This window comes from Microcaecilia unicolor, chromosome 3 (assembly GCF_901765095.1).
Source record: "Microcaecilia unicolor chromosome 3, aMicUni1.1, whole genome shotgun sequence".
NCBI classification, from domain to species: domain Eukaryota; kingdom Metazoa; phylum Chordata; class Amphibia; order Gymnophiona; family Siphonopidae; genus Microcaecilia; species Microcaecilia unicolor.
This window is the reverse complement of record NC_044033.1, coordinates 383701967-383727743: the sequence shown is the minus strand read 5'-3', so window position 1 is coordinate 383727743 and position 25777 is coordinate 383701967. Positions and strand designations below refer to the sequence as shown.

The 25777-nt window shown below is 49.5% G+C and overlaps 1 protein-coding gene across 3 annotated transcripts in view; it reads right to left on the bottom strand.

Annotated features, from left to right (window-relative positions):
• The window catches only part of LOC115467017 (cell division cycle 20.2, cofactor of APC complex-like), a 177004-nt gene that overhangs the window by 135994 nt on the left and 15233 nt on the right, over positions 1-25777 (bottom strand). For all 3 annotated transcript variants that reach the window (XM_030198657.1, XM_030198659.1, XM_030198658.1), the window contains exons 2-3: positions 8730-8973; positions 8340-8517 (exon numbers count right to left, since the gene is read on the bottom strand). In XM_030198657.1, the coding sequence (XP_030054517.1) occupies positions 8340-8517; positions 8730-8948 (397 nt within the window). In that variant the 5' untranslated portion in view covers positions 8949-8973. The remainder of the gene's footprint in view (positions 1-8339; positions 8518-8729; positions 8974-25777) is intronic.

Sequence of the window (25777 nt, the reverse complement as noted above, 5' to 3'; positions counted from 1 at the left end):
CATGATGCATGGGTACTGTGGACGCTTTCTTAGGTGGAGAAGGATAGTCCAGGAGCTCAAACATTTCAGCCCTGGGCTCGTCCTCCACAACCACCGGGAAGGGGATGGCTGTAGACATCTCCCGGACAAAGGCCGCAAAAGACAGACTCTCGGGAGGAGAAAGTGAATGATACATACCTGTAGCAGGTGTTCTCCGAGGACAGCAGGCTGATTGTTCTCACGACTGGGTGACGTCCGCGTCAGCCCCCACCAACTGGAAGAAGCTTCGCGGGCGGTCCCGCACGCAGGGCACGCCCACCGCGCATGCGCGGCCGTCTTCCCGCCCGTGCGTGACCGTTCCCGCCAGTTGAATGACAAGCAAAAAGATGAAAACGCAACTCCAAAGGGGAGGAGGGAGGGTAGGTGAGAACAATCAGCCTGCTGTCCTCGGAGAACACCTGCTACAGGTATGTATCATTCACTTTCTCCAAGGACAAGCAGGCTGCTTGTTCTCACGACTGGGGTATCCCTAGCTCTCAGGCTCACTCAAAACAAGAACCCAGGTCAATGGAACCTCGCAACGGCGAGGGTATAACAGAAATTGACCTACGAAGAACAACTAACAGAGTGCAGCCTGACCAGAATAAATTCGGGTCCTGGAGGGTGGAGTTGGATTTACACCCCAAACAGATTCTGCAGCACCGACTGCCCGAACCGACTGTCGCGTCGGGTATCCTGCTGGAGGCAGTAATGTGATGTGAATGTGTGGACAGATGACCACGTCGCAGCCTTGCAAATCTCTTCAATAGTGGCTGACTTCAAGTGGGCCACTGACGCTGCCATGGCTCTAACACTATGAGCCGTGACATGACCCTCAAGAGCCAGCCCAGCCTGGGCGTAAGTGAAGGAAATGCAATCTGCTAGCCAATTGGAGATGGTGCGTTTCCCGACAGCGACCCCTAGCCTGTTAGGGTCGAAAGAAACAAACAATTGGGCGGACTGTCTGTGGGGCTGTGTCCGCTCCAAGTAGAAGGCCAATGCTCTCTTGCAGTCCAATGTGTGCAACTGACGTTCAGCAGGGCGGGTATGCGGCCTGGGGAAGAATGTTGGCAAGACAATTGACTGGTTAAGATGGAACTCCGACACCACCTTTGGCAGGAACTTTGGGTGGGTGCGGAGCACTACTCTGTTGTGATGAAATTTGGTATATGGAGCATGAGCTACCAGGGCTTGAAGCTCACTGACCCTACGAGCTGAAGTAACTGCCACCAAGAAAATGACCTTCCAGGTCAAGTACTTCAGATGGCAGGTATTCAGTGGCTCAAAAGAAGGTTTCATCAGCTGGGTGAGGACGACGTTGAGATCCCATGACACTGTAGGAGGCTTGATAGGGGGCTTTGACAAAAGCAAGCCTCTCATGAATCGAACGACTAAAGGCTCTCCAGAGATGGCTTTACCTTCCACACGATAATGGTAAGCACTAATCGCACTAAGTTGATTCCTTACTGAGTTGGTCTTGAGGCCAGACTCTGACAAGTGCAGAAGGTATTCAAGCAGGTTCTGTGCAGGGCAAGAACGAGGTTCTAGGGCCATGCTCTCACACCAAACGGCAAACCTCCTCCACTTGAAAAAGTAACTCTTTTTAGTGGAATCCTTCCTAGAGGCAAGCAAGACACGGGAGACACCCTCAGACAGACCCAACGCAGTGAAGTCCACGCCCTCAACATCCAGGCCGTGAGAGCCAGGGACTGAAGGTTGGGGTGCAGCAACGCTCCGTCGTTCTGCGAAATGAGAGTCGGAAAACACTCCAATCTCCACGGTTCTTCTGAGGACAACTCCAGAAGAAGAGGGAACCAGATCTGACAGGGCCAAAAGGGCGCTATCAGAATCATGGTGCCGTGGTCTTGCTTGAGCTTCAGTAAGGTCTTCCCCACCAAAGGTATGGGAGGATAAGCATACAGGAGACCGGTTCCCCAATGGAGGAGAAAGGCATCCGACGCTAGCCTGCCGTGTGCCTGTAGTCTGGAACAGAACAGAGGCAGCTTGTGGTTGGTCTGAGAGGCGAAAAGGTCCACCGAGGGGGTGCCCCACTCTCGGAAGATCTTGCGTACCACTCTGGAATGAAGCGACCACTCGTGCGGTTGCATGACTCTGCTCAGTCTGTCGGCCAGACTGTTGTTTACACCTGCCAGGTATGTGGCTTGGAGAAGCATGCCGAACCGGCAGGCCCAACGCCACATCCCGACGGCTTCCTGACACAGGGGGCGAGATCCGGTGCCCCCCTGCTTGTTGGTGTAATACATTGCAACCTGATTGTCTGTCCGAATTTGGATAATTTTGCAGGACAGCCGATCTCTGAAAGCCTTCAGTGCGTTCCAGATCGCTCGGAGCTCCAGGAGGTTGATCTGCAGATCCTTTTCCTGGAGGGACCACAGACCCTGGGTGTAGAGCCCATCGACATGAGCTCCCCACCCCAGGCGAGATGCATCCGTCGTCAGCACTTTCGTGGGCTGCGGAATTTGGAATGGACGTCCCAGGGTCAAATTGCTCCGAATGGTCCACCAGAGCAGTGAAGTGCGGCAACTGGTGGAGAGGCGGATGACATCTTCTAGATTCCCGGTGGCTTGGAACCACTGGGAAGCTAGGGTCCATTGAGCAGATCTCATGTGAAGACGAGCCATGGGAGTCACATGAACTGTGGAGGCCATATGACCCAGAAGTCTCAACATCTGCCGAGCTGTGACCTGCTGAGACGCTCTGGTCTGCGAAGCCAGGGTCAGGAGGTTGTTGGCCCTCGCTTCGGGAAGGAAGGCCTGAGCCGTCTGGGTATTCAGCAGAGCTCCTATGAATTCCAGAGACTGGGTTGGCTGGAGATGGGACTTTGGGTAATTTATCACAAACCCCAGCAGCTCCAGGAGTTGAATAGTGCACTGCATGGACCGGAGGGCTCCTGCCTCCGAGGTGTTCTTGACCAGCCAATCGTCGAGATATGGGAACACGTGCACTCCCAGCTTGCGTAGATACGCCGCCACCACCACGAGGCACTTTGTAAACACTCGTGGGGCAGAGGCGAGCCCAAAGGGCAGCACACAATACTGAAAGTGCCGTGCGCCCAGGCGGAATCTGAGATACTGTCTGTGAGCTGGCAGTATCGGGATGTGAGTGTATGCGTCCTTTAAATCCAGGGAACATAGCCAATCGTTTTTCTGAATCATTGGCAGAAGGGTGCCCAAGGAAAGCATCCTGAACTTTTCTTTGACCAGGAATTTGTTCAGACCTCTCAGGTCTAGGATGGGACGCATCCCCCCTGTTTTCTTTTCCACAAGGAAGTACCTGGAATAGAATCCCTGCCCTTCCTGCCCGGGTGGTACGGGCTCGACCGCATTGGCGCTGAGAAGGGCGGAGAGTTCCTCTGCAAGTACCTGCTTGTGATGGGAGCTGAAGGATTGAGCTCCCGGAGGACAATTTGGTGGCAGGGAGGCCAAATTCAGGGCGTATCCGCACCGCACTATTTGGAGAACCCACTGGTCGGAGGTTATGAGAGGCCACCTTTGGTGAAAAAATTTTAACCTCCCCCCTGACCGGCAGATCGTCCGGTACGGACACTTTGAGGGCGGCTATGTTCCCGTGGATCCAGTCAAAAGCCCGTCCCCGGCTTTTGCTGTGGAGGCGCAGGGGGCTGCTTGGGCGCATGCTGTTGACGAGAACGAGCGCGCTGGGGTTGTCCCTGTGCCTGACGAGGCCTTCGGGCCGGCTGGGTGTACCTACGCTTTGCAAAAGAATAGGGTGCAGCCTGCCGGGCCCGGAAAAAACGTCCACCTGCTGAGGTGGATGCTGAAGGCGCCCGGTGGGAGAGCTTGTCGAGGGCGGTTTCCCGCTGATGCAGTTGGTCCACCAGCTGCTCGACCTTCTCACCAAAAATATTATCCCCCCGGCAAGGGACGTCGGCCAGTCTCTGCTGGGTGCGGTTGTCCAGGTCAGAGGCACGCAGCCATGAGAGCCTGCGCATCACTATACCTTGGGCCGCAGCACGAGATGCCACGTCACAGGTGTCATAGATACCCCTGGACAGGAACTTTCTGCACGCCTTCAGCTGCCTGACCACCTCCTGATAAGGCCTGGACTGCTCCGGCGGGAGCTTATCGACCAGGTCCGCCAGTTGCTTCACATTGTTCCGCATGTGGATGCTCGTATAGAGCTGGTATGACTGGATGCGGGTCACGAGCATGGAGGATTGGTAGGCCTTCCTCCCAAACGAGTCCAGAGTGCGAGACTCCCGCCCCGGGGGCGCCGAGGCGGTATCCCTCGAACTCCGTGCCCTCTTGAGAGCAGAATCCACAACCGCCGAGTCATGGGGCAATTGGGGCCGCATTAACTCTGGGTCAGAGTGGATTCTGTACTGGGATTCCGCTTTCTTTGGGATGATGGGATTAGATAGCGGTCTCATCCAGTTCCGAAGCAGTGTCTCTTTGAGGACATTGTGCAACGGCACCGTGGAGGACTCTCTAGGTGGTGATGGATAGTCGAGGACCTCGAGCATCTCAGCCCTCGGCTCATCCACAGAGACCACGGGGAAGGGAATGCAGATAGACATATCCCTGACAAAAGAGGCAAAAGAGAGGCTCTCCGGGGGTGAGAGTTTCCTCTCCGGTGAAGGCGTGGGGTCAGAGGGGAGGCCCGCAGACTCCTCTGAGGAGAAATATCTGGGGTCCTCCTCTTCCCCCCACGAGGCCTCTTCCTCGGTATCGGACATGAGCTCATGTAGCTGAGTCCTTAACCGGGCCCGGCTCGACGTCGAGGCACCGAGGCCTCGGTGTCGTCGAGCGGTGGACTCCCGCGCCGGCGGGGACGAAGCTCCCTCCATCGACATCGACGGGGACTCCACCTGCGTGGCAGTCGAGACTGGCGCCGCAAGCGGCGGCGGTGTCGACGGCCTCGGCACCGGGCTAGAGCTCGCCGGCGCCACAGTCAACGGCGCCGAGGGCGCAAGCACCCCCGGCGCCGGCACAGCCTGGCGCATCAGCCCTTCCAGGATCCCCGGAAGGGTGGCTCGGAGGCACTCGTCCAGGCCCGCTGCCGGGAAAGACGGTGGGGCCGGTAGAGGTGTCGGTGCCAGAAGCTGCTCGGGTCCAGGAGACGGCACCGAAGTGCTGGGACCCTGACGCGGCGGTACCTCCACAACCGAAGGGGATCTCTCCTCTCGACGAAGACGCTTCGGCGTCGACTCCTTGCCGGCACCGGAGCCCTGGTGCATCGAGGGCGACCGATGACGGTGCTTGCTTGATTTTTTGTGATGCCCGTCATCGGCGCCAGGTGGAGCAGAGGAGGAGGAGGTCGATCCCCCTCGGTCACGAGGGACCGGGTCCGACAGGGTTCGGTCCCGAGGGCCATGGGCTGAGGGAGTGACCGGGGCCGATTGCCCACGCGGCCTCTCACCCCTACCTTCACCGGAGGACCGGCGGGCCGACGGGACCTGTGCTCCTGGGGTCGATGCCATCGGTGCCGATTTCTCGGGCATCGATACCGGTACCGAAAAACCGGCCGTCGATACCGATGCCGTCGACATCGAGGGGCCGGCGCAAGTTCCAAAAAGACGGTCCCGAAGAACTTGCCTCGCAACCTGAGTCCGTTTCCGGAGACCGAGACACAGGGAACACGACTTGATATTGTTCTCCGGCCCGAGGCACTGGAGGCACCAAGCGTGGGTGTCGGTCTGCGAGATCGGCCGGCCGCACCGACCACACTTTTTAAATCCACTCGGGACCTTCGAGGACATCGACGGAAAAATCGCGTCGGCGAAGTTAAAGTCGTCGATGGTGGCGGTAATCACACCTCGAAAAAAAGAAATCGACCGTGCGGCCACTAGGCCGCAACGCGACGCCCCCGCTAGAAACGAGGGAAAATGGGAGCGCGTGCTCCTTTTTTTTTTTTTTTTTTTTTTAAAGAAAGAAAAAGTGGAGCGCGCGGCAACTAAATAAAATAAAATAAAGAAGTTCGCGTAAACGCGACGGTTTTTCCGGGGCTGAAAACGGAGAGAGCAGCGAAGGCACGACTCTCTCCAGTCGCGGGAAAAAAGGAACTGGCGGGAACGGTCACGCACGGGCGGGAAGACGGCCGCGCATGCGCGGTGGGCGTGCCCTGCGTGCGGACCGCCCGCGAAGCTTCTTCCGGTTGGTGGGGGCTGACACGGACGTCACCCAGTCGTGAGAACAAGCAGCCTGCTTGTCCTCGGAGAAAGCTGCCTTTCAGGGGATGGAGTGGGATCTGAAGGAAGGCCATCAGACTCCTCGTCAGAGAAATATCTGATGTCCTCCTCCTCCTCCCACGAGGCCTCACCATCGGTATCAGACACAAGTTCACAAACCTGTGTCTGAAGCCGTACCCGGCTCGACTCCGTGGAACCACGGCCACGGTGGGAGCATCGAGAGGTAGACTCCCTCGCCCGCACCGGCGAAGCTCCCTCCGCCGACGTTGTCGGTGAGCCTTCCTGGGAGGCGACCGCAGTCGGTACCGCAAGCGGCACCAATGTCGGAGACCTCACCCCGGGCAAGGGGCCAGCCGGCGCCTCACTCGACGGTACCGGTGGCGCAAGCACCCCCGGTACCGGAGGGGAAGGGCGCAACAGCTCTCCCAGGATCTCTGGGAGAACGGCCCGGAGACTCTCGTGCAGGGCGGCTGTGGAGAAAGACATGGAAGCCGATGCAGGAGTCGCAGAGTCTGTTCCGGGCGTGGAGGCTGTTCCGGGCTGTCCAAGGTGGAGCGCATCGACACCTCCTGAACAGAGGTGAGCGGTCCTCCCGGTGCCGATGCCTGCTGGGTGCCGACTCCCTCGGCGACCCAGAGCTCTCGGTACCGACGCGAGAAGGAGACCAGTGTCGATGCTTCTTTGACTTTTTCAAACGAAGCATGTCACCGGAGCTTCCCGGTACCGACGAGGAGGACGTAGAATCCAGCCGTCGCTTCCTCGGGGCCGAGGCCGAAGAAGGTCGGTCTCGGGGGGGGGGCTGTACCGCAGGAGCCCTCAGGGTAGGGGAGACCCACCCGAAGGCTCACCGCCACCAGCAGGGGAATGGACAGCCCTCACCTGCACTCCAGACGAAGCACCACCGTCCGACGACATCAGCACTAGTGGAGGTCCCGGTACCACCGACGCCGCCTTCCGATGTCTCGGCCCCGACGATGCAGAGGGTCGATGCCTCGATGCAATCGATACAGTCGCGGCCGAGGGCGGAGGACTTGATGCTGTCGACGCACTCGATACTCCCGGTGCCGATGCCGACGAAGAGCCCGAGAACAAAACGTTCCACTGGGCCAATCTCGCTACCTGAGTCCTTTTCTGTAAAAGGGCGCAAAGACTACAGGCCTGCGGGCGGTGCCCAGCCCCCAGACACTGAAGACACGACGCGTGCCTATCAGTGAGCGAGATTACCCTGGCGCACTGGGTGCACTTCTTGAAGCCGCTGGGAGACTTCGATGACATGGGCGGAAAAATCACGCCGGCGAAATCAAAACTCGTAATTGCGGTAAGGCACCAAAAAGAGGGGGAGAAAAAAACTCGACCCGAGGCCTCAAAGGGGCCTACCCCGAAAACGAAAGAAAACTTATCGGGGCCAAAAACTAGCAATATGGGGAAGGGAAAAAGACCGTAAGGCCCTTCTCCGAAATCCCTTTTTTTTTTTTTTTTTTTTTTTTTTTAAGAGTGAAAAAGTCAAAAGACGCGCGAGGGTCAACTTAAGGGGCGCGAACGGCGTAAACACAACCGTACCGAGCGCGGACAAAAGAAGACTGACGAACACGAGCCGGTTCGGGCGGGAAGACGGCCGCGCATGCGCGGTGCGCATGGGCGCGCGAGGACTAGCAAAGGCCTTTGTTAGTGAAGTTTTCGATTGGAGGGGCTGCTATGGACGTCACCCATCAGTGAGAACAAGCAGCCTGCTTGTCCTCGGAGAACTAAATTTATTCATAGGCAGGTACGCCAAGTAAAACTTGGTGTAAATGCTGATGCCTAAATTAGGTGCAGACCGGGTGTATTCTATAACACACATAGATTTTAGAAACATCCACAACCTGCTCAGGGCCACGCCCCCTTTTCAACTATATGACTTAGAATTTACATGCGTCATGATATAGAATATGCGTAGACAGTTCTCTGTGTACATTCTAATTAATGCCAATTAGTGCCAATACTTGCTTAATTAGAAATTATCAGCACTGATTGGCTTGTTAACTAATTAAGTTGAACACAAATGGAGAATACAACTTAGCGAGCGCAACTTAAGTCATACTATATAGAATCCAGGGATTACTGTGTAAAGCTCAATCTGTTAATTCATACACATCAAATACACTATAATCCATACCTGAGAAAGACAAAGCATTTGTTGATTCAATGTCAAAAATCGAAATGATCCCATCAGCCCCTGCAGCTACAAGCAATTTATTGCTTAATGGATGATAACTCATTGCAGTTACGGCTTGGCGTGTACGATGACCTGAATACAATGCTGATTTTAGAGCTCCTGTTTCTATATTTACAATCTGAAATAGGAATAAAAATAAAGTATTATCCCTTTAGTACATATAGCAATGCATCCACATTTCTATTTTTCTTTTTCTGATTCAAATTATAAACAAGGTCCCTAAGAAGTTTAACCTCTCTTCATCTACTCACTTTCTTATCTTGTCATCCTTTCTTTAATCTCCTTTCTCCTCTTCTGGTTTTCTCCTTTGACAAGCTAATATATCCTTACCTGGATGGCTCCATTTCCAAATCCAACAGCTAGTTGCTTTCCATTAGGGGAGAAATGCAGGCTGTAGATGCTGTGAAAATCTTTACTGAGAGGAACATGATATCGGACATAGAGTCCGGACAGTTGTACGTCTTCATCTTCCTCAGATCCTTCTGAACTCTCATCTGAACTCCCCAGTTCCTTAGATAACAAGATAGCTTCTTTTATCCTCCGTGACATGTTGATAAAGATCTAACTCCAGTTTCTATATAAAAATATACAGATAATACATAATGGCTGCCCATTAGATAATTCCTGTATACATTCTCACAACTCATGAGTAAAGAAATATTTGTCCATAACTCCAAATGGAATTACACAGTTGTATTTGTGTAAGCCCTGCCCCTTAAAAAACAGTAAAAATAAACATTTTATCAAAAGGATAATTATGCATGACTATCCTACTTAACTAATGTAGCTTAACGAACAACTATCTTCAAGCTAAATGAACTAATGTGGCTGTTTCTGGTTGTTTTGGTCTATTAATGCCTTTATGATGTCATCAGTGTAATTCTGTGACATCAGTCACATCTAACTGACCAAAAATGGTTTACTGTATAATTGCATTAGTAGTATGAAAATTCCCATGAAAGAGTTAAGTCAGATTATACCTAATGCATGGTAGTTTTGATTTTTATTCTTTAGTAAATCATCAAATATTTAGGATTTCAGTTTAAGACCAACCATAATTTTCAAAAAATAAAGATCAAGCTAATTGTATTAATGATTGTACTGAAGTGGTTTCAGGAACATATCAATGATATGCTTTGATGTCCCCATGCATACTTCCTACCCACCCCCTCCTCCCACCCTGTCAGACTGTCACAGTAATGCTTGAATGTTTTCACTTATAAACACTGTCAGCTAGCACATTTGCTTATTTCCGATCTGAGGAAGAAGGGCAACCTTCGAAAGCTAATCAAGAAATGTATTAAGTTATGTCCAATAAAAAAGGCATCATCTTATTTTCTTTTCCATGTTTTATTTTGTTTGATTTCTATTAAGGAACATATCAGAAATGTGCATGGGTCAGGATTCTTCCCAAGCAGTTGTAAACTGCATACAAGCTGGGCTCTTCCTACACTGGGTGTTCAAAGCTATGCCCTTGGCCCACTAACCCTCTCTCTCTCAGGACTTCATGGCCTGGAGCAGAGGGTCAGAAATTGCTTCTATGCCCCTCCCCCACGACTGGCAGGAGACTTTAGCCTTAGGCGTTTGCAAGGGAGGCTGTGGGTGACATTCTGGGGAATTCAGATTTGTGTCTGCCTGTCCAGAGTCTTTTTAGCAGCTCACTTCCCCCACCAAGTTATTGCAGGAGTCATTTCAGGTAGGTCACAATTGCTTTTGTCAGCCAGTAAGGTGTGCATGTACTGCTGGGGAGAATTGTATTACAAAGCCCAACCTATTTCTTGCTTCTAAGCAAAGTAATTTTGAATTGTGATTATAAAGGCTAAATATACATAGTAGCTTATTGATAGTATTATAGTAAGCCACCTCACCAAGGTCAAGTCACAAAAGCTGATCCAGTGCTGGTTTTACCCCCACTGCATGCACTGGAGATGAAGTTCTAACTTATCTTAGGGAAATTAAAACTAAAATTAAACTAAATCTAAGGGAAATTAAAACTTGAACTCTATGCATTTTTGCGTTGATGACATGGCAGGTTTGTCCCGGAGAGGTTTAGCCATGGCTGGTTCTTCTGCATTACATCTTACAGACTTTGCCTATAAATACATTGATCTGGTAGGGCATATCAAGAACTGGACTGGCCAGGTCTGGTGGCAAGTGCAACTCAACCACTTTATGCAGGAGATTCCAGCTCAATGCAGGAGACTTAGCAGGTCTGCTGGTCAGTGGAACAATGTCATAGAAACCCCATGTCTTTGTTTGGTGCCTTACATTGAATACACATACTAGGTAAATACCAGTAAGGAATTACGCTCACATAACATTCAAAATATGCACAATAGTCCACAGAATCATCTACGGACTCGCACCAGATTACATGATGAAACTTATCGATCTACCATTAAGAAATGTGACGACAACAGCAAGAACCTACCTAAACCTTCACTACCCCAATTGCAAAGGTATAAAATACAAATCTTCACATGCCACCAGCCTCTCCTTTATAGGCACACAACTTTGGAATTCACTATCCAAAGACCTGAAACTCACAGAAAACTACCTACAATTCAGAAAAACCCCAAAACGCATCTTTTCAAGAAGCCTTTCCCCCCTGGATCTGCCTAATCCCACACCACCAAACATCACGAAAAGTTCAGAAATGGAAAATAATATTATTAACCTCTATTAACCTCTCTCGCAGTATGCTAACATATCAACCTAAGCATTTATTGTACTTCTGTATTATGTACTAGACTTCTACAAATTTAAATTTTATAACCACCTTTTTAGCAATATGTAAGCCACACTGAACCAGCCATATGGTGAGAAAATGTGGGATACAAATTCAATAAATAAATAAAGGAGAAAGTTGGATAACAGCACAGTACTGCATTAGCAAGAGAAAAAGTCCTGTGGCATGTTAGAGAACTGTAACAGCAGACACACCTGATCAGATTCTGCTGCTTGCAGCTAGTGAATAAAGGTTTGCTAGTCCCTAATCATTTGAATGGGGAAACTTAAAACTATGAAAGACAATTTGTAGAAGATTGTGAGGGGTAGGTTGAAAAAGGCAACTGGATGGGAAAAGGTTAAGCAAAGCAATTGACTGGAAGGGGAACAAGATACCTTTAATCTATGTTTGGAATCTGATCCTTGGATTATTTGGGAAGAAAGTTAAAATGGTGACATTTAAACTTCTGCTAATTTCTTTTCCTACTTCCTGCCAGATTAGCCCAGACAAGTGAGTTATGTCTCCCTGACAGCAGATGAAACTGAGGAAAAAAAAAAAAGCTCAGCGCCGACTCTGCTTTCTACAGTATTTCCTCCACTCTTCAGCATACATATGTCAAAGTTAAGGTATTTCCTCCACTCTTCAGCATACCTATGTCAAAGCTAAGAACTCAGGATGAAATAAAAACATTTTGTTTGAGCTTCCAAAACACCATCAAACCAAATCTGATGCTTTCAAAAAACGAAAAACATAATAGGCAACAATGCACTGTTTTATTTTGTTTTTTAAAACTATTTATAAATTCAAGTTAGATAATACCATTACAAAGCCAAAAGTTTAACCATAGAGAAAACAAACACAAATGGCCTGGAAGTGAAGTACAATACAAATCCCTCAAACACACCCTCCCTATCCTCCCACCCCAGACCACCACAGCTAGAGAGATAATTCCTGGAAAAATTAAATCTCATAAGGAAGTATACCTAGGTAGAGCAAAACTGCCTTCAATGTCAAGGTGGAGGATCTCTCTCTTGGAGAGTTTCTTTCCATTTTTCATAGATGTCCCACACCTTATAAAATGCTAACAACTTAGCTCAATGCAGAGCAGTCAATTTGGGCATAAGATACACATAATAATTTTTGCCACCACTTTCGCCAAGAAGAGCACATCAGGTCGCTTCCATGCTGCTACCAAGGCCAGTCGACTGGCCATGAAAACGCTACCAGTATCAACAGCATGGAACGTACTTGAGAGGTTCACATATTTAGTAAAAAAATATTCTATACTTGAGGCACATGAATTCTCATAATTCCCGTAATCATACCCAATATCTTCTCCCAGAACTTATGCATCTTAGGGCATTTCCACCAGATACCGCAATCTCAATTTCATGTAAATAGCTGTCTTTTGATGTCTTTCTTTACTTTCTTCCTTTCCTATAACAAATAACATTCTGTTCCTCCTATAATTTAATTGATTTATTGTACACTGCCTTGCTATCCTCCAAAGGAAAGGCTGTATATTAAATAACAATAAACCATAAACCACATGCAGAAAGGTGCCCTGTTCCCCACACCCTCACCAACACAAATCACTCACTGTATCATAACTCTTATGTAATTGCACAGGGTTATAGTACCATTGATTTAACACCTTATAGCCATTTTCTACCAAATTACTTACTATTGATACTTGTAGTAAATGTTTAAATATTTGCTCCCATTTTATTGCTTTCCCACTTCCCTCTCCCAAATTGTGACATACTTATTTGGTAGGTCCCATGAGTAAGTAATGCTAAACATATTTGAGATGCCTCCCCTTCCATTGCTCCTCCTGAAGGCTATTTCCAGGCATGTTTGCTCATATAGCATGCTGCTAGATTGCTCTACTCTTTGGGAACCACCCTTCTTGGAATAAAGCCCTGTGCATACTGTATAGGAGTTGAAATTAAGTAGTTTTTACCCCTCAAAAGAGCAGAGCACTGTTTATATACCACATATCTAACGCTAAACAAGGCTAAGGGTTGGCCTTCCTCCTCTGCTGTGCAAGTTCCCCCAATGGCAGCCAGGACACTGTGCATAAAGGGGTCTCTCCCATAAAATCCTGATCAATTAACATCTGACTTTTAGCTAGGGCCTTCTGCCCAAGACACCTATAATATAGCTGAAAATTAGGTTCCTCCCTGTTCCTTGGGACTTTACAGCACAGTTCACTGCGCCTACTGCAGTTTTTTCTTCCAGATATAGGCAAATATCTTCCTATATACTTTCTGAAGAAAACAAAACTGTTTAGAAAGTGGGATAAGCTATGTCAAAAATAAGCAAAGGAGTTTGGGAAGTACCATCATTTTGATATTGTGTATCCTGCCTAACCAATGTAGAATACTAGCACTTGCCTTCTGGGAAAAACAGGTCAAGAGGCTTATAGCAGCCAACAAGGCCTAAAATCATAAACTGTCTCTGACCAAAGATTTCAGCAATACTAAGTTGTGACATGTGAAACTTGGCAAGTTTGCAAAAAGAGCTGAGCTGAGGTAAACAATGCCAGATGTACAGGGGCATAACGAGATGCAGTGGTCAAAGATTTTTATTTATTATTTATTTGTAGCATTTGTATCCCACATTTTCCCACCAATTTGCAGGCTCAATGTGGCTTACATTTGCCGTAGTGGCGGTTGCCATTTCCGGTTTACAGAATTTCAAATGGTATTGCATTAAGGTGCATACATACATGGTAAAGAATAATACATTATGGTATTGCATATAGGTTCCTAAGTGATAGATTAGATTGTAGCATATGCTAGGTCATCAATTATAGAGAGATTGTTCTCGACATAGGATTAGAGTGGTATTGCATTAAGGTGCGTACATACATGGTAAAGAAGAATACATTATGGCATTGTATATAAGTTCCTGAGTAATAGATTGGATTATAATAATTAGATATCTTGCAAGACATGGATGAGTAGTCAGACAGGTGCAAGAAAACAGAACTTTGAGAAGGGTGGGCCGAGACTTGGAGGACAGAATAGTCATCTTGGTCGAAACTAGGAAAGCCTAATCACTGCGGTCAAAACTACAGATATGTGCTAATTGTAACTATAAAAGATAGGACTTAAAAGGGTATATAAACTTACAGCTGGAAGAGTCTTTGGAGAATTCAGGAAAGGTGACATCTGTTGATTCACTATCTGACCTTCCTGTGAGAAAACATGCTTTGAATGCTATTACCAATAATTGTATTGATACTGCTTGGTGAGTATAATAAACAGCTGATTTCTCATATGGGAAAATTAGGTTCTTACCTTGGTAATTTTCTTTCCTTTAGTCATAGCAGATGAAGTCATTACGTATGGGTTGTGTCCATCAACTAGCAGGGAAAGATAGCACTCAACTTTTCACAGTGCCTCATGGCCAGCCAGCTCCACTGCCTCTTCAGTATTTGAAGCTTCCAAAGCAGTATGGCAAACCGCAATGGGAATAACATGAACTTTCCTCACAGCGAACGATGGCCCCTTAACAAGGGCATGAACTCAAAAGGAGGGAATGAACACATCCTCCTGGAGGGAATAAACTCGTCCTCCTTATTGTATAACTGGAGGGGATACACGCAACCTCCTGGAGGGAATAAACTCATCCTCCTATAAGTGAACATGAATCCTGAAGAATGTTTTCCAACTTTCTCCCAAGGAAGGAACTTCAGGAAACAAGAACAGAACCTGAAACAGATTCACAGCATACAGACAATCATACAGGGAGGGCTCATGGCTTCATCTGCTATGACTAAAGGAAAGAAAATTACCAAGGTAAGAACCTAATTTTCCCTTCCTTGTCATCAAGCAGATGAAGCCATTACGTATGGGATGAAACAAAGCAATCCCTATATAGGGTGGGAACAGGTCACACCACGCGCTAGCACTTGTGCTCCAAAACGCTCATCCCTCCTAGGAGCCACATCCAGCCTGTAATGTCGGGCAAAAGAGAGCTTAGAAGCCCATGTTGCTGCACTGCATATCTCTTGATGAGAGAGTGCTCCAGTTTCAGCCCAAGAGGAAGAAATCGCTCTGGTAGAATGCGCCTTAAAGGCTACAGGCGGAGACCGGCCGGCAAGCAGATAAGCTGAAAAGATAGTTCCTTGAGCCAGCGGGCAATAGTGACTTTAGACGCTGGAGACCCTCTGCGAGGACCTGATAGCAAAACAAACAGATGATCATAGATCCTGAAAGAGATAGTAACTCACAGATACTGCAGCAGAGTCCTGCGCACATCCAACAGGTGCAACTGCCCAAAAGATTCTGGAAACTCCTCCTTATCAAAGGAGGGCAAGAAAATAGGCTGGTTTAGGTGAAACGCTGAAACCACCTTAGGCATGAAGGAAGGCACGGTCCGAACCGTGACCCCGGATTCTGAGAATTGCAGAAATGGGTCCCTACAGGACAGCGCCTGGAGCTCTGACACCCGTCTCGCCGAAGTAATGGCCACAAGAAAAACAGCCTTTAGTGTCAAATCTTTCTCCGATGCTCGCCGAAGCGGCTCAAAAGGAGAAGCCTGCAGGGCCTTCAAAACTAGCCCCTGGTTCCCAGCTGGACAGGGTGCTCACACGGAAGGCCGGAGCCGAAGCACCCCACTAAGAAACCGTGCCACATCTGGATGAGCAGCTAAAGACACGCCTTCAACCTTGCCACGAAGGGAGGCCAACGCTGCCACTTGCACCCGCAGGGAATTATAGGCCAAGCCTATTTGTGCACCATCCTGCAAAAAGTCCAGAATCGGCGAGACAGGAGCCCGCATGGGTGTGATCGCTTTTGAAGCACACCAAGACTCAAACTGGTGCCAAATCCTGGCATAAGCCACGGAAGTGGAATGCTTGCGGGCCTGCAGGAGAGTGGAAAATGACTGTGTTTGAATAGCCTTTGTCCCTCAATTGCGCCCTCTCAATCGCCATGCCATAAGACCAAAGCGGCAGGCATCCTCCATGGCTACCGGGCCCTGTGACAACAGGTTCGGTACCAGAGGTAAAGGAAGGGGAGCCTCCACTAGCATCTGTCGGAGGTCCGCATACCAAGGCCTCCTGGGCCAATCCGGGGCGATGAGGACCACTTCTCCTGGGTGCAGCCGAATCCGCAGGAGCACGCGCCCTGTCAAGGGCCACGGAGAGAACACATATAGTAGGCCCGGAGGCCAGGGCTGAGTCAAGGCATCCAACCGTGCCGAGCGAGGATCTCTCCGTCTGCTGAAGAAGCACAGGACTTTGGCATTTGAACTTGTCGCCATAAGATCCATCACGGGCTTGCCCCATTTGGCACATATCTACAGGAATACTTCGTCTGCTAGTTCCCATTCTGCTGGATCGATCTGATGCCTGCTTAGATAATCGGCTTGCACGTTGCTCTGACCTGCAATGTGAGCTGCCAAAAGAAACTGAAGATGCAGCTCGGCCCAGTGGCAAATCTGTTCGGCCTGCGCGGCCAGTGCTCTGCACTGAGTGCCGCCTTGTCGATTTATGTAGGCCACTGCTGTCGTGTTGTCCGACATCACTCTGACAGCCAATCCTTCCAGGGTCACTTGAAAGGCCAGAAGCGCCAAAAACACCACTTTCAACTCCAGGCGGTTGATGGACCACTCCGACTCCTCGGGTGTCCACAGACATGCTTCCCCTTGCAATGTGCGCCCCAGCCCTTCAGGCTGGCATCTGTCACTACTAGACACTAATCGGGGAGCGCCAGCGGCATTCCTCGCCGCAGCATGCTGTCTGAGAGCCACCACTCCATGCTGAGTTGGGCCGCAGGGAGCCAAGAAAGTCTGCATTGATAATCCTGAGAAACTGGAGACCATCTTTGAAGTAGGGAATACTGTAGAGGTCTCAGGTGCGCTCTCGCCCAGGGCACCACTTCCAATGTGGCTGTCATCGATCCCAGCAGCTGGACAATGTCCCAAGCTCGCGGGCGGGGCATCCTCACAAGCAGACGGACCTGATTCTGAAGCTTGCACCGCCTTAGCTCGGGTAGGTATACATAGCCCGAGTCTGTGTCGAACCTGGCCCCCAAACATTCTAGAGATTGCGAGGGGGTCAGGTGACTTTTGGCCATATTGATGACCCAGCCTAGAGACTGAAGTACTGAGACCACTTGATAGCTCTCTGTTACACTTAGTCACCTCTCCCCTCCAATCGGTTCAAAACTCTGCTGCCCGTCTCGTCTTCCGCCAGGGTCGCTTTACTCATACTACCCCTCTCCTCAAGTCGCTTCACTGGCTCCCTATCCGTTTTCGCATCCTGTTCACACTTCTTCTACTAACCTATAAATGTACTCACTCTGCTGCTCCCCAGTATCTCTCCACACTCGTCCTTCCCTACACCCCTTCCCGTGCACTCCGCTCCATGGATAAATCCTTCTTATCTGTTCCCTTCTCCACTACTGCCAACTCCAGACTTCGCGCCTTCTGTCTCGCTGCAACCTACGCCTGGAATAAATTTCCTGAGCCCATACGTCTTGCCCCATCCTTGGCCACCTTTAAATCTAGACTGAAAGCCCACCTCTTTAACATTGCTTTTGACTCGTAACCACTCGCCTCCACTTACCCTCCTCTCCTCCTTCCTGTACACATTAATTGATTTGATTACTTTATTTTTTGTCTATTAGATTGTAAGCTCTTTGAGCAGGGACTGTCTTTCTTCTATGTTTGTGCAGCGTTGCGTACGCCTTGTAGCGCTATAGAAATGCTAAATAGTAGTAGTAGTAGTGATGAGCCAGTCGTCTAGGTACGGGTGAACCCTGATACCTTCTCGCCTGAGCAAAGCAGCTACTACCACCATTACCTTCGAAAAGGTTCGGGGAGCTGTGGCGAGGCCAAAAGGCAAGGCCCGGAACTGGAAATGTTTTCCCAATACCGCAAACCTCAGAAACGTCTGGTGCAGGGACCAAATTTGTATGTGCAAGTAAGCTTCTTTCAGGTCTAGAGACGTGAGAAACTCTCCTGGCTGTACCGCAGCAATGACGGAGCGCAAGGTTTCCATGTGGAAATGCCACACTCTCAGGGACTTGTTTAATTCTTTTAAGTCCAGAATAGGGCGAAAAGACCCATCTTTTCGCGGCACCACAAAGTAGATGGAGTATCGGCCGTAGCCGTGATCGGCGAGAGGTACCGGGAACACGGCCCCTAACTGAATCAGACCTTGCAAAGTCTCCTCTACCGCTGCCCGTTTGGCGGCAGAACCGCATCGGGACTCCACAAACACGTCTCTTACTGGGGCGTTGAATTCTATTCTGTAGCCATCTCTGATCAGGTCCAGAACCCACTGATCTGAGGAAATATTGGCCCACTCCTCGGCAAAGAGGGAAAGACGTCCTCCGAAGACAGGAAGCGAGGAGGGGGCCGGCGCACCATCATTGAGAGTGTCGCCCCTGAACTCCAGGCCTAGAGCCGGTGGCTGCGTAACGCTTGTCCGAGCGAAAGGAGTTCCTCTGCTGAAAAACGGGCACGAGAAGTGAACCCAGCAGAATGCCCCGGGCGGTACCTTCTAGCTTCACGGAAGCGAGGTCTATAAGAGGAGTGGACCGCCTGGCCCTTGGAGGAAGGCCTCGGCCTATCTTCGGGCAAGCGCTGGGGTTTAGGATCTCCCAGGCCTTTAACAATTTTTTTTTCCAACTCCTCACCAAATAGAAGGCTTTGAAAGGGCAACTTCACCAACCTTTGCTTACAGGCCATGTCCGCTGCCCAATGTCGTAGCCAAATAAGATGCCACTGCTACTGCCATTTGTTTAGCCGAAGCTCTGACAATATCATAAAGGGCATCAGCCAAAAAGGACAAGGCAGACTCCAGCCGCGGAGCCACATCCGAGAAGGGCTCCGCTCCATCTCCGGGCTGTTCCACTGCCTGTTGCAACCACGCCATACAGGCTCTAGCAGCATAACAACTGCATGCAGACGCCCGAACAGTAAGACCTGCAATTTCAAAGGACCGTTTAAGTGCTGCTTCCAGCCTACGGTCTTGTATATCCTTCAGGGCAACTCCTCCTTCCACAGGGAGGATAGTTCTCTTTGTCACCGCAGTGACTAGGGCATCTACTTTAGGCCTTGCAAAGCGAGCCAAATGCTCCTCACGCAGAGGGTATAATTGCCCCATAGCCCTGGAAACTTTCAAAGGTCCCTCGGGGTCAGCCCACTGAGCGGAAAGAAAGCTCTTGGATGGAGTCATGCAAAGGAAAGGCTCAAGCAGGCTTTTTGGTACTAGCCATCCTAGGATTCACAGAGGAGGCCGTGCCACTGTCAGGCTCTTCAATAGAAAGGACCTGTAGGGCATCTGAAATAAGTGCTGGCAGCTCATCACGGTGGAAAATCCTCACCGCGGAGGGATCATCCAGATCCTGTGGTAATTCTGCAGCTGACTCTGGCTCCTCAGACCACGAAGGCCTGCCAGAACTCTCCAAATCCTCACAGCCCGACCACGGGGGGGGGGGGGGGGGGGGGAGGAGGTGCACCACAATCTGAAGGGGAATTAGCCCTTCTACGCTTTTCTTTATGCCAATTATCAGGGAAAATAGCCTCAGCGGGCAGTCCCAGGCCACAATTCACCGGGGGGGGGGGGGGGACAACAGAAGGGGCCTCAGACGAACCTTGAGGGACAGCTCCTTTCAGCATGTATGCTTTATGCAATAATAACACAAAATCAGGGGAGAAAAACTCGCCCTGGGCACCCAGATCCCGTCCGGGGCTAGCCGCTCCCTGAATAGCCTCAATTCGAGGTCCTCCCCCCCCCCCCCCCCCCCGGGATCAGGGCTCTCCGTCTCTACGGAGGCCGCGCCATGCGGAGAATTCAAAATGGCGTCTGCTGCCAGCTCTGAGCGGGAAGAATCATCACTTGCCATGCTCGGGCCGGCTCTTACACCTGTACAGCACGATTTACAGAGCCCCGCTGCTGATTTGCACTTGCCACACCGGGAACAGTGCTTTACATTCTCTGCAGCCATCGCCGAAAACGGCGGGAAAATTCAAAATGGCGGATTCGCGCCAAAAACGCCCCAATCGCGGGCCCACCCCGGAGCAGTTAGAAAACACTTACCTCACCGGACCAAGTATCACATCTCCGGTCCCGTAGAAGAATCAAAGGAAAACCTCTGTTCCATTTTTTTTTTTTTAACGCTGTGAGGAAAGCAGAGGTAATAAGAACTCCGGAGGCTCAGATGAGTGGGAAAGGCAGGGAAAGGCGAACCAATGTGCCTGCATCCACTGAGTGAGAAAGGACCGGGAAAGGGCTAACCTATGTGCCTTCAAAGTGAAGCTGCTATAGCCTCTAACACCCTGGCTAACAACTGGCAAGCCAGGAGCCACCCCCAGGCAGATTTTTGATGGAGCTCGAAGAAGCTGCAGCCACCCTGCTTGGGGAGATAGAGAATACTGAAGAGGCAGTGGAGCTGGCTGGCTATGAGGCACTGTGAAAAGTTGAGTGCTCTCTATCTCCCCCTGCTGGTTGATGGACACATACGTAATGGCTTCATCTGCTTGATGACAAGGAATAAGGAGATAAGTGAGGATACACCCACTTCATCATACTGAAAGAACTCAAATATAAATTTTCAGATCTGCTATTAGTGATCTGTAATTAGAATCATCCATAGTACTTGAAGATTGGAGCGTGGCCAATGTATGCCAATTTTTTTAAAAGAGATCCAGGGGTGATCTGGGAAATTACAGACCAGTAAGCCTGACATCAGTGCCAGACAAAACAGTGGAAACTATTATAAAGAATAAAATCACATGGTTTAATGGGACAGAGTCAACATGGACTCAGCCAAGGGAAGTCTTGCATCACAAATTTCCTCAATTTCTTTGTATGAATAAATATGTGGATAAAGGTGAGCTGGATGATGTGGTCTATCTAGATTTTCAGAAAGCATTTCAGGAAGTTCCTCATCAGAGACTCCTGAGAAAATTAAAGTCATGGGATAAGAGGAAATGTAGATTAGGAATTGGTTTATGGAGAAAAAACAGAGCATAGGGTTAAATGGCCAATTCTGTCAGTGGAGGAGGATGAATAGTGGAGTTCCCCAGGGATCTGTACTGGGAACGGTGCTATTTAACATATTTATTAATGATCTGGAAATGGGAAGGATGAGTGAGGTGATTAAATTTGCAGATGAGACAACATTTTTCAAAGTTGTTAATATGAATGTGGATAGTGAAAATTTGCAGGACGACATTAGGAAGTTGGAAGACTTGGCATCCAAATGGCAGATGAGATTTAATGTTGACAAGTGCAAAATGATGTACATTGGGAATAATAATCCAAATCATAGTTATTTGATGCTAGCTTGCACCTAGGGGTCAGCACCCAAGATCTAGGTATAGGTTGAAATCTTCTACAAAAGTGCCCAGAGTCTTCTTTTCAATTTACATGTGTCTTTCATGAAATAGTTACAATGTTCCTTTGAAGGAGTTTTTTTAAACAAAGAAATTGAATCATTTTCTAAAACAGATACATATTTTAAATTTAGCACTTTTCTCAAGGGACTGCAGGTAAAGCTGCAAGCCTTCAGGGGAAAACTGGCTTTTTCTTTCTTTCTTTCTTTTTTTTTAAATTATGCATTAGTATTTCAATTAATTTGGTTGTATTCAAATGTTTCAGTGATCTCTGCCACCACAGATCTGGTGGTATCTAGAGAAAAGGAACAGTATAAAACCTTGTTCCTATAAAGTAATTCAGCATTATAGGTTCAATAGATAAGAGTACTCCAATAATAATCTACTGCTAAAGACATGCCATTTGAGGCTGGATCCAAGATGGCCGCATGAGTAGACGTGCGGGAAAGAGCTCCTGAAACCCACCGAAAGCTTCTTCAATTGAGCGTTCTCAGACCCGTTATGGGAAAGAGGAAGGGTAAATCTGGAGTGCTTACCTCCACAGGCAGGGTTGAGCCCCCCTCTCTTGCGGCAGCTGACGTTGGAGGAATCGGGACTCCAACCGCCGGGAACCGGAATGCTCGCTTCAGGTGGTCCGGGAGAATGACTCGACCTAAGTGCTGAGGGAGTATCTTTAAGTCCTCCCTCACTAACGGCACCTCCAAGACCAGGACGAGAAGCGACGGGCGTGAGTGAACAGCGTGCTGAATCCGGAAGTCGGTCCCCAGCGGCTGGGTGTGGAGACCCCACTGCCGCGTCGACGCCAGTTAATTTACCAGCTCCGACAGTAGTTTTGTCTGGAAGAAACCCTGACGAATCGCCCTTAAGTCTTGGAGTTATGAAACCTGCTACCGTTACGATGGAATCTTTATGGGAAGCAATTCAAGGATTGAATGTCAGCCTGCAGCAAATCTCAGGTACTTTGCGTGGTGAAGTTGCGGATATAAAGAGGGTACAAACTGATTTGCAACTGAAAAATGCAGAACAATCTATGAAAATGGAGAATTTTGATAAATATTTAAAAACAATTAATTCCTTAATGAATGTATTGATGAGAGACAGTAGACTCCAACAACGCAAAGTGGAATATTTAGAACATCAAATGAGGGCTAACAATTTACGTTTCCTTAATTTTCCTAAAAGTCCTCTTGTTCCAGCAATAAACATGCTTAAAAAATACTTCAATGAGATCTTAGGTATACCTTCTAAGGCATACCCTCCTATTACTAGAGCATTGTATATTTCGGGAATACAAGGGAATTTACTGCCAGTTAACCCCTAATCTGATCTAAATATAACAGAATTTTTGGAATCTTCACTAGAGACTATAACTGAAAGAACTACTTTATTGGTTACTTTTGCGCTGCAATTAGACCGCAATAACATTTTTAAACTTTATTTCCGCCACACTAATTCACCACTCTTTGGCTCAAAAATTCAAGTATTTCCAGATTTTGCTCGAGAAACTCAAAGGAAGAGAAAGCAATTTTGGTATTAAAAGAGAGAGTTTTGCGTTTAGGTGGGACCTTTCTATTAAGGTTCCCATGTAAATGTTATATTTCTTTTAATTCTGTAAATTATGGTAAAATTATGTATAATCATACCTGATAATTTTCTTTCCATTAATCATAGCTGATCAATCCATAGACTGGTGGGTTGTGTCCATCTACCAGCAGGTGGAGATAGAGAGCAAACTTTTGCCTCCCTATATGTGGTCATGTGCTGCCGGAAACTCCTCAGTATGTCGATATCAAAGCTCCATCCGCAGGACTCAGCACTTAGAGAATTACACCCACAAAGGGACACTCTGCCCAGCTCACCACCGCCGAAACGGGGGAGGGGAATTAACCCAGCTCATCCCCACACAAGTGGGGGAGGGGAATCCGTCCAGCTCATCCCCGCGGAGCGGGGGAGGGACACCACACCCGCCGATGCGGGGGGATCTGGCTTATCCTGCAACCGCAACCGCGGGAGGAGCTGACTGACCCGAACACCGCCGAAGCGGGAGGGGTACAAAGCTGCCCTACAGCCGCACGAAGCGGGAGGGAGTGCCGGCAGAATTTTAAGTCTCAATCCAGCCCCGTAAAACGGAGGGGAGAGGAATGCAGCAGCTCACTGTAACACAAACTCGTCTTAACTCTTGAAGAATCCAAGTGAAAAAACTTGAACACGAAGTCTTTCTGAAGTAACTGAAGACTAAACTTGAACCTGAAATGCAACCAGAATAAAAACAGTACAGATATCTGGGAGGGGCTATGGATTGATCAGCTATGATTAATGGAAAGAAAATTATCAGGTATGATTATACATAATTTTACCTTCCATATCATCAAGCTGATCAATCCATAGACTGGTGGGATGTACCGAAGCAGTACTCACCCAGGGCGGGACATAGAAATCCCTGACCTCAACACTGAAGCTCCAAACCGGGCCTCCGCCCGTGCAGCCACAGTCAAACGGTAATGCTTGGAGAATGTATGAGCCGAAGCCCAAGTTGCCGCCTTGCATATCTCTTCCAAGGAGACGGATCCGGCCTCTGCCATCGAGGTCGCCTGAGCTCTCGTGGAGTGAGCCTTCAGCTGGATAGGCGGCACCTTCCCTGCGGCCACATAAGCCGCTGCAATGGCTTCCTTGACCCATCTTGCCACTGTAGGCTTAGCAGCCTGCAGACCCTTACGAGGACCTGCAAACAGGACAAACAGATGATCCGATTTCCGGAAATCATTGGTCACTTCCAAGTATCTGATGATGACTCGTCTCACATCCAGATATTTAAGAGCAGAGTACTCCTCTGGGTAGTCCTCCCTACGAAAGGAAGGGAGACATAGCTGCTGATTCACATGGAAGCGAGAAACAATCTTGGGCAGGAAGGAAGGCACTGTGCGAATAGTCACTCCTGCCTCAGTGAACTGTAGAAAAGGCTCTCGACATGAGAGCGCCTGGAGCTCGGAAACTCTTCTGGCTGAAGTGATAGCCACCAAAAAGACTGCTTTCAACGTCAGGTCTTTCAGAGATGCCCTTGACAAGGGTTCAAACGGCGGCTTCTGCAATGCTCTTAGCACCAGGTTGAGATTCCACGCAGGCACCACTGAGTGCAGAGGAGGGCGCAGGTGATTAACCCCCTTGAGAAAGCGCACCACATCTGGCTGCGAAGCCAGGGAAGCACCCTTCAGGCGGCCCCTGAAGCAAGCCAGAGCCGCTACCTGGACCTTAAGGGAACTGAGCGACAGGCCTTTGTCCAGACCTTCTTGCAGGAACGTCAACACTGAAGAAATTGGAGCAGTGAAAGGAGAAAGAGAGCCTGCTTCACACCACGCTGCAAAGATACGCCAAACCCTGGCGTAAGCAGTAGAAGTAGAGCGCTTCCTCGCTCTCAGCATAGTGGCGATGACCTTGTCTGAGAAGCCCTTCTTCCTCAGACGCTGCCGCTCAATAGCCAGGCCGTAAGACCAAAGGGGGAGGGATCCTCCATCACCACGGGACCCTGATGTAACAGGCCCTGCTCCACTGGCAACCGCAGAGGATCGTCGACTGAGAGCCTGATCAAGTCCGCATACCAGGGACGCCTGGGCCAATCCGGACCCACCAGGATTATCCTGCCGGGATGCTTTGCCACCCGGTCTAGCACCCTGCCCAACATGGGCCAGGGCGGGAACACATAGAGAAGCTCTTGTGTCGGCCATTGTTGGAGAAGAGCATCTACTCCCAGGGATCGAGGGTCCCGTCCTCTGCTGAAGAAGCGCGACACTTGGCAATTGGCCAATGACGCCATCAGATCTAGGCTCGGCTGGCCCCAGCGCTTCGTGATGTCCAAGAACGCCTGAGCAGATAGCTGCCACTCTCCGGGCTCCAAGGTATGGCGACTGAGAAAGTCCGCCTTGACATTCATGACTCCGGCAATGTGGGCCGCTGACAGCTGTTCCAGGTTCGCTTCCGCCCACTGGCATAGACTCATAGCTTCCTTGGCTAGAGGGGCGCTCTTGGTACCTCCCTGGCGGTTGACATAGGCCACAGCCGTGGCATTGTCCGACAGGACCCGTACAGGCTTGAACACCAGTACCGGGATGAACTCCAAAAGCGCCAACCGAATGGCTCTGAGTTCCAGGAGGTTGATAGACCACTTTGCCTCTGCAGGAGACCAGAGCCCCTGCGCTGTCCTTCCCAAGCAGTGGGCTCCCCAGCCCGATAACGAGGCGTCCGTCGTGACGACAATCCACTCTGGGGACACCAGAGGCATTCCCGCAGACAACTT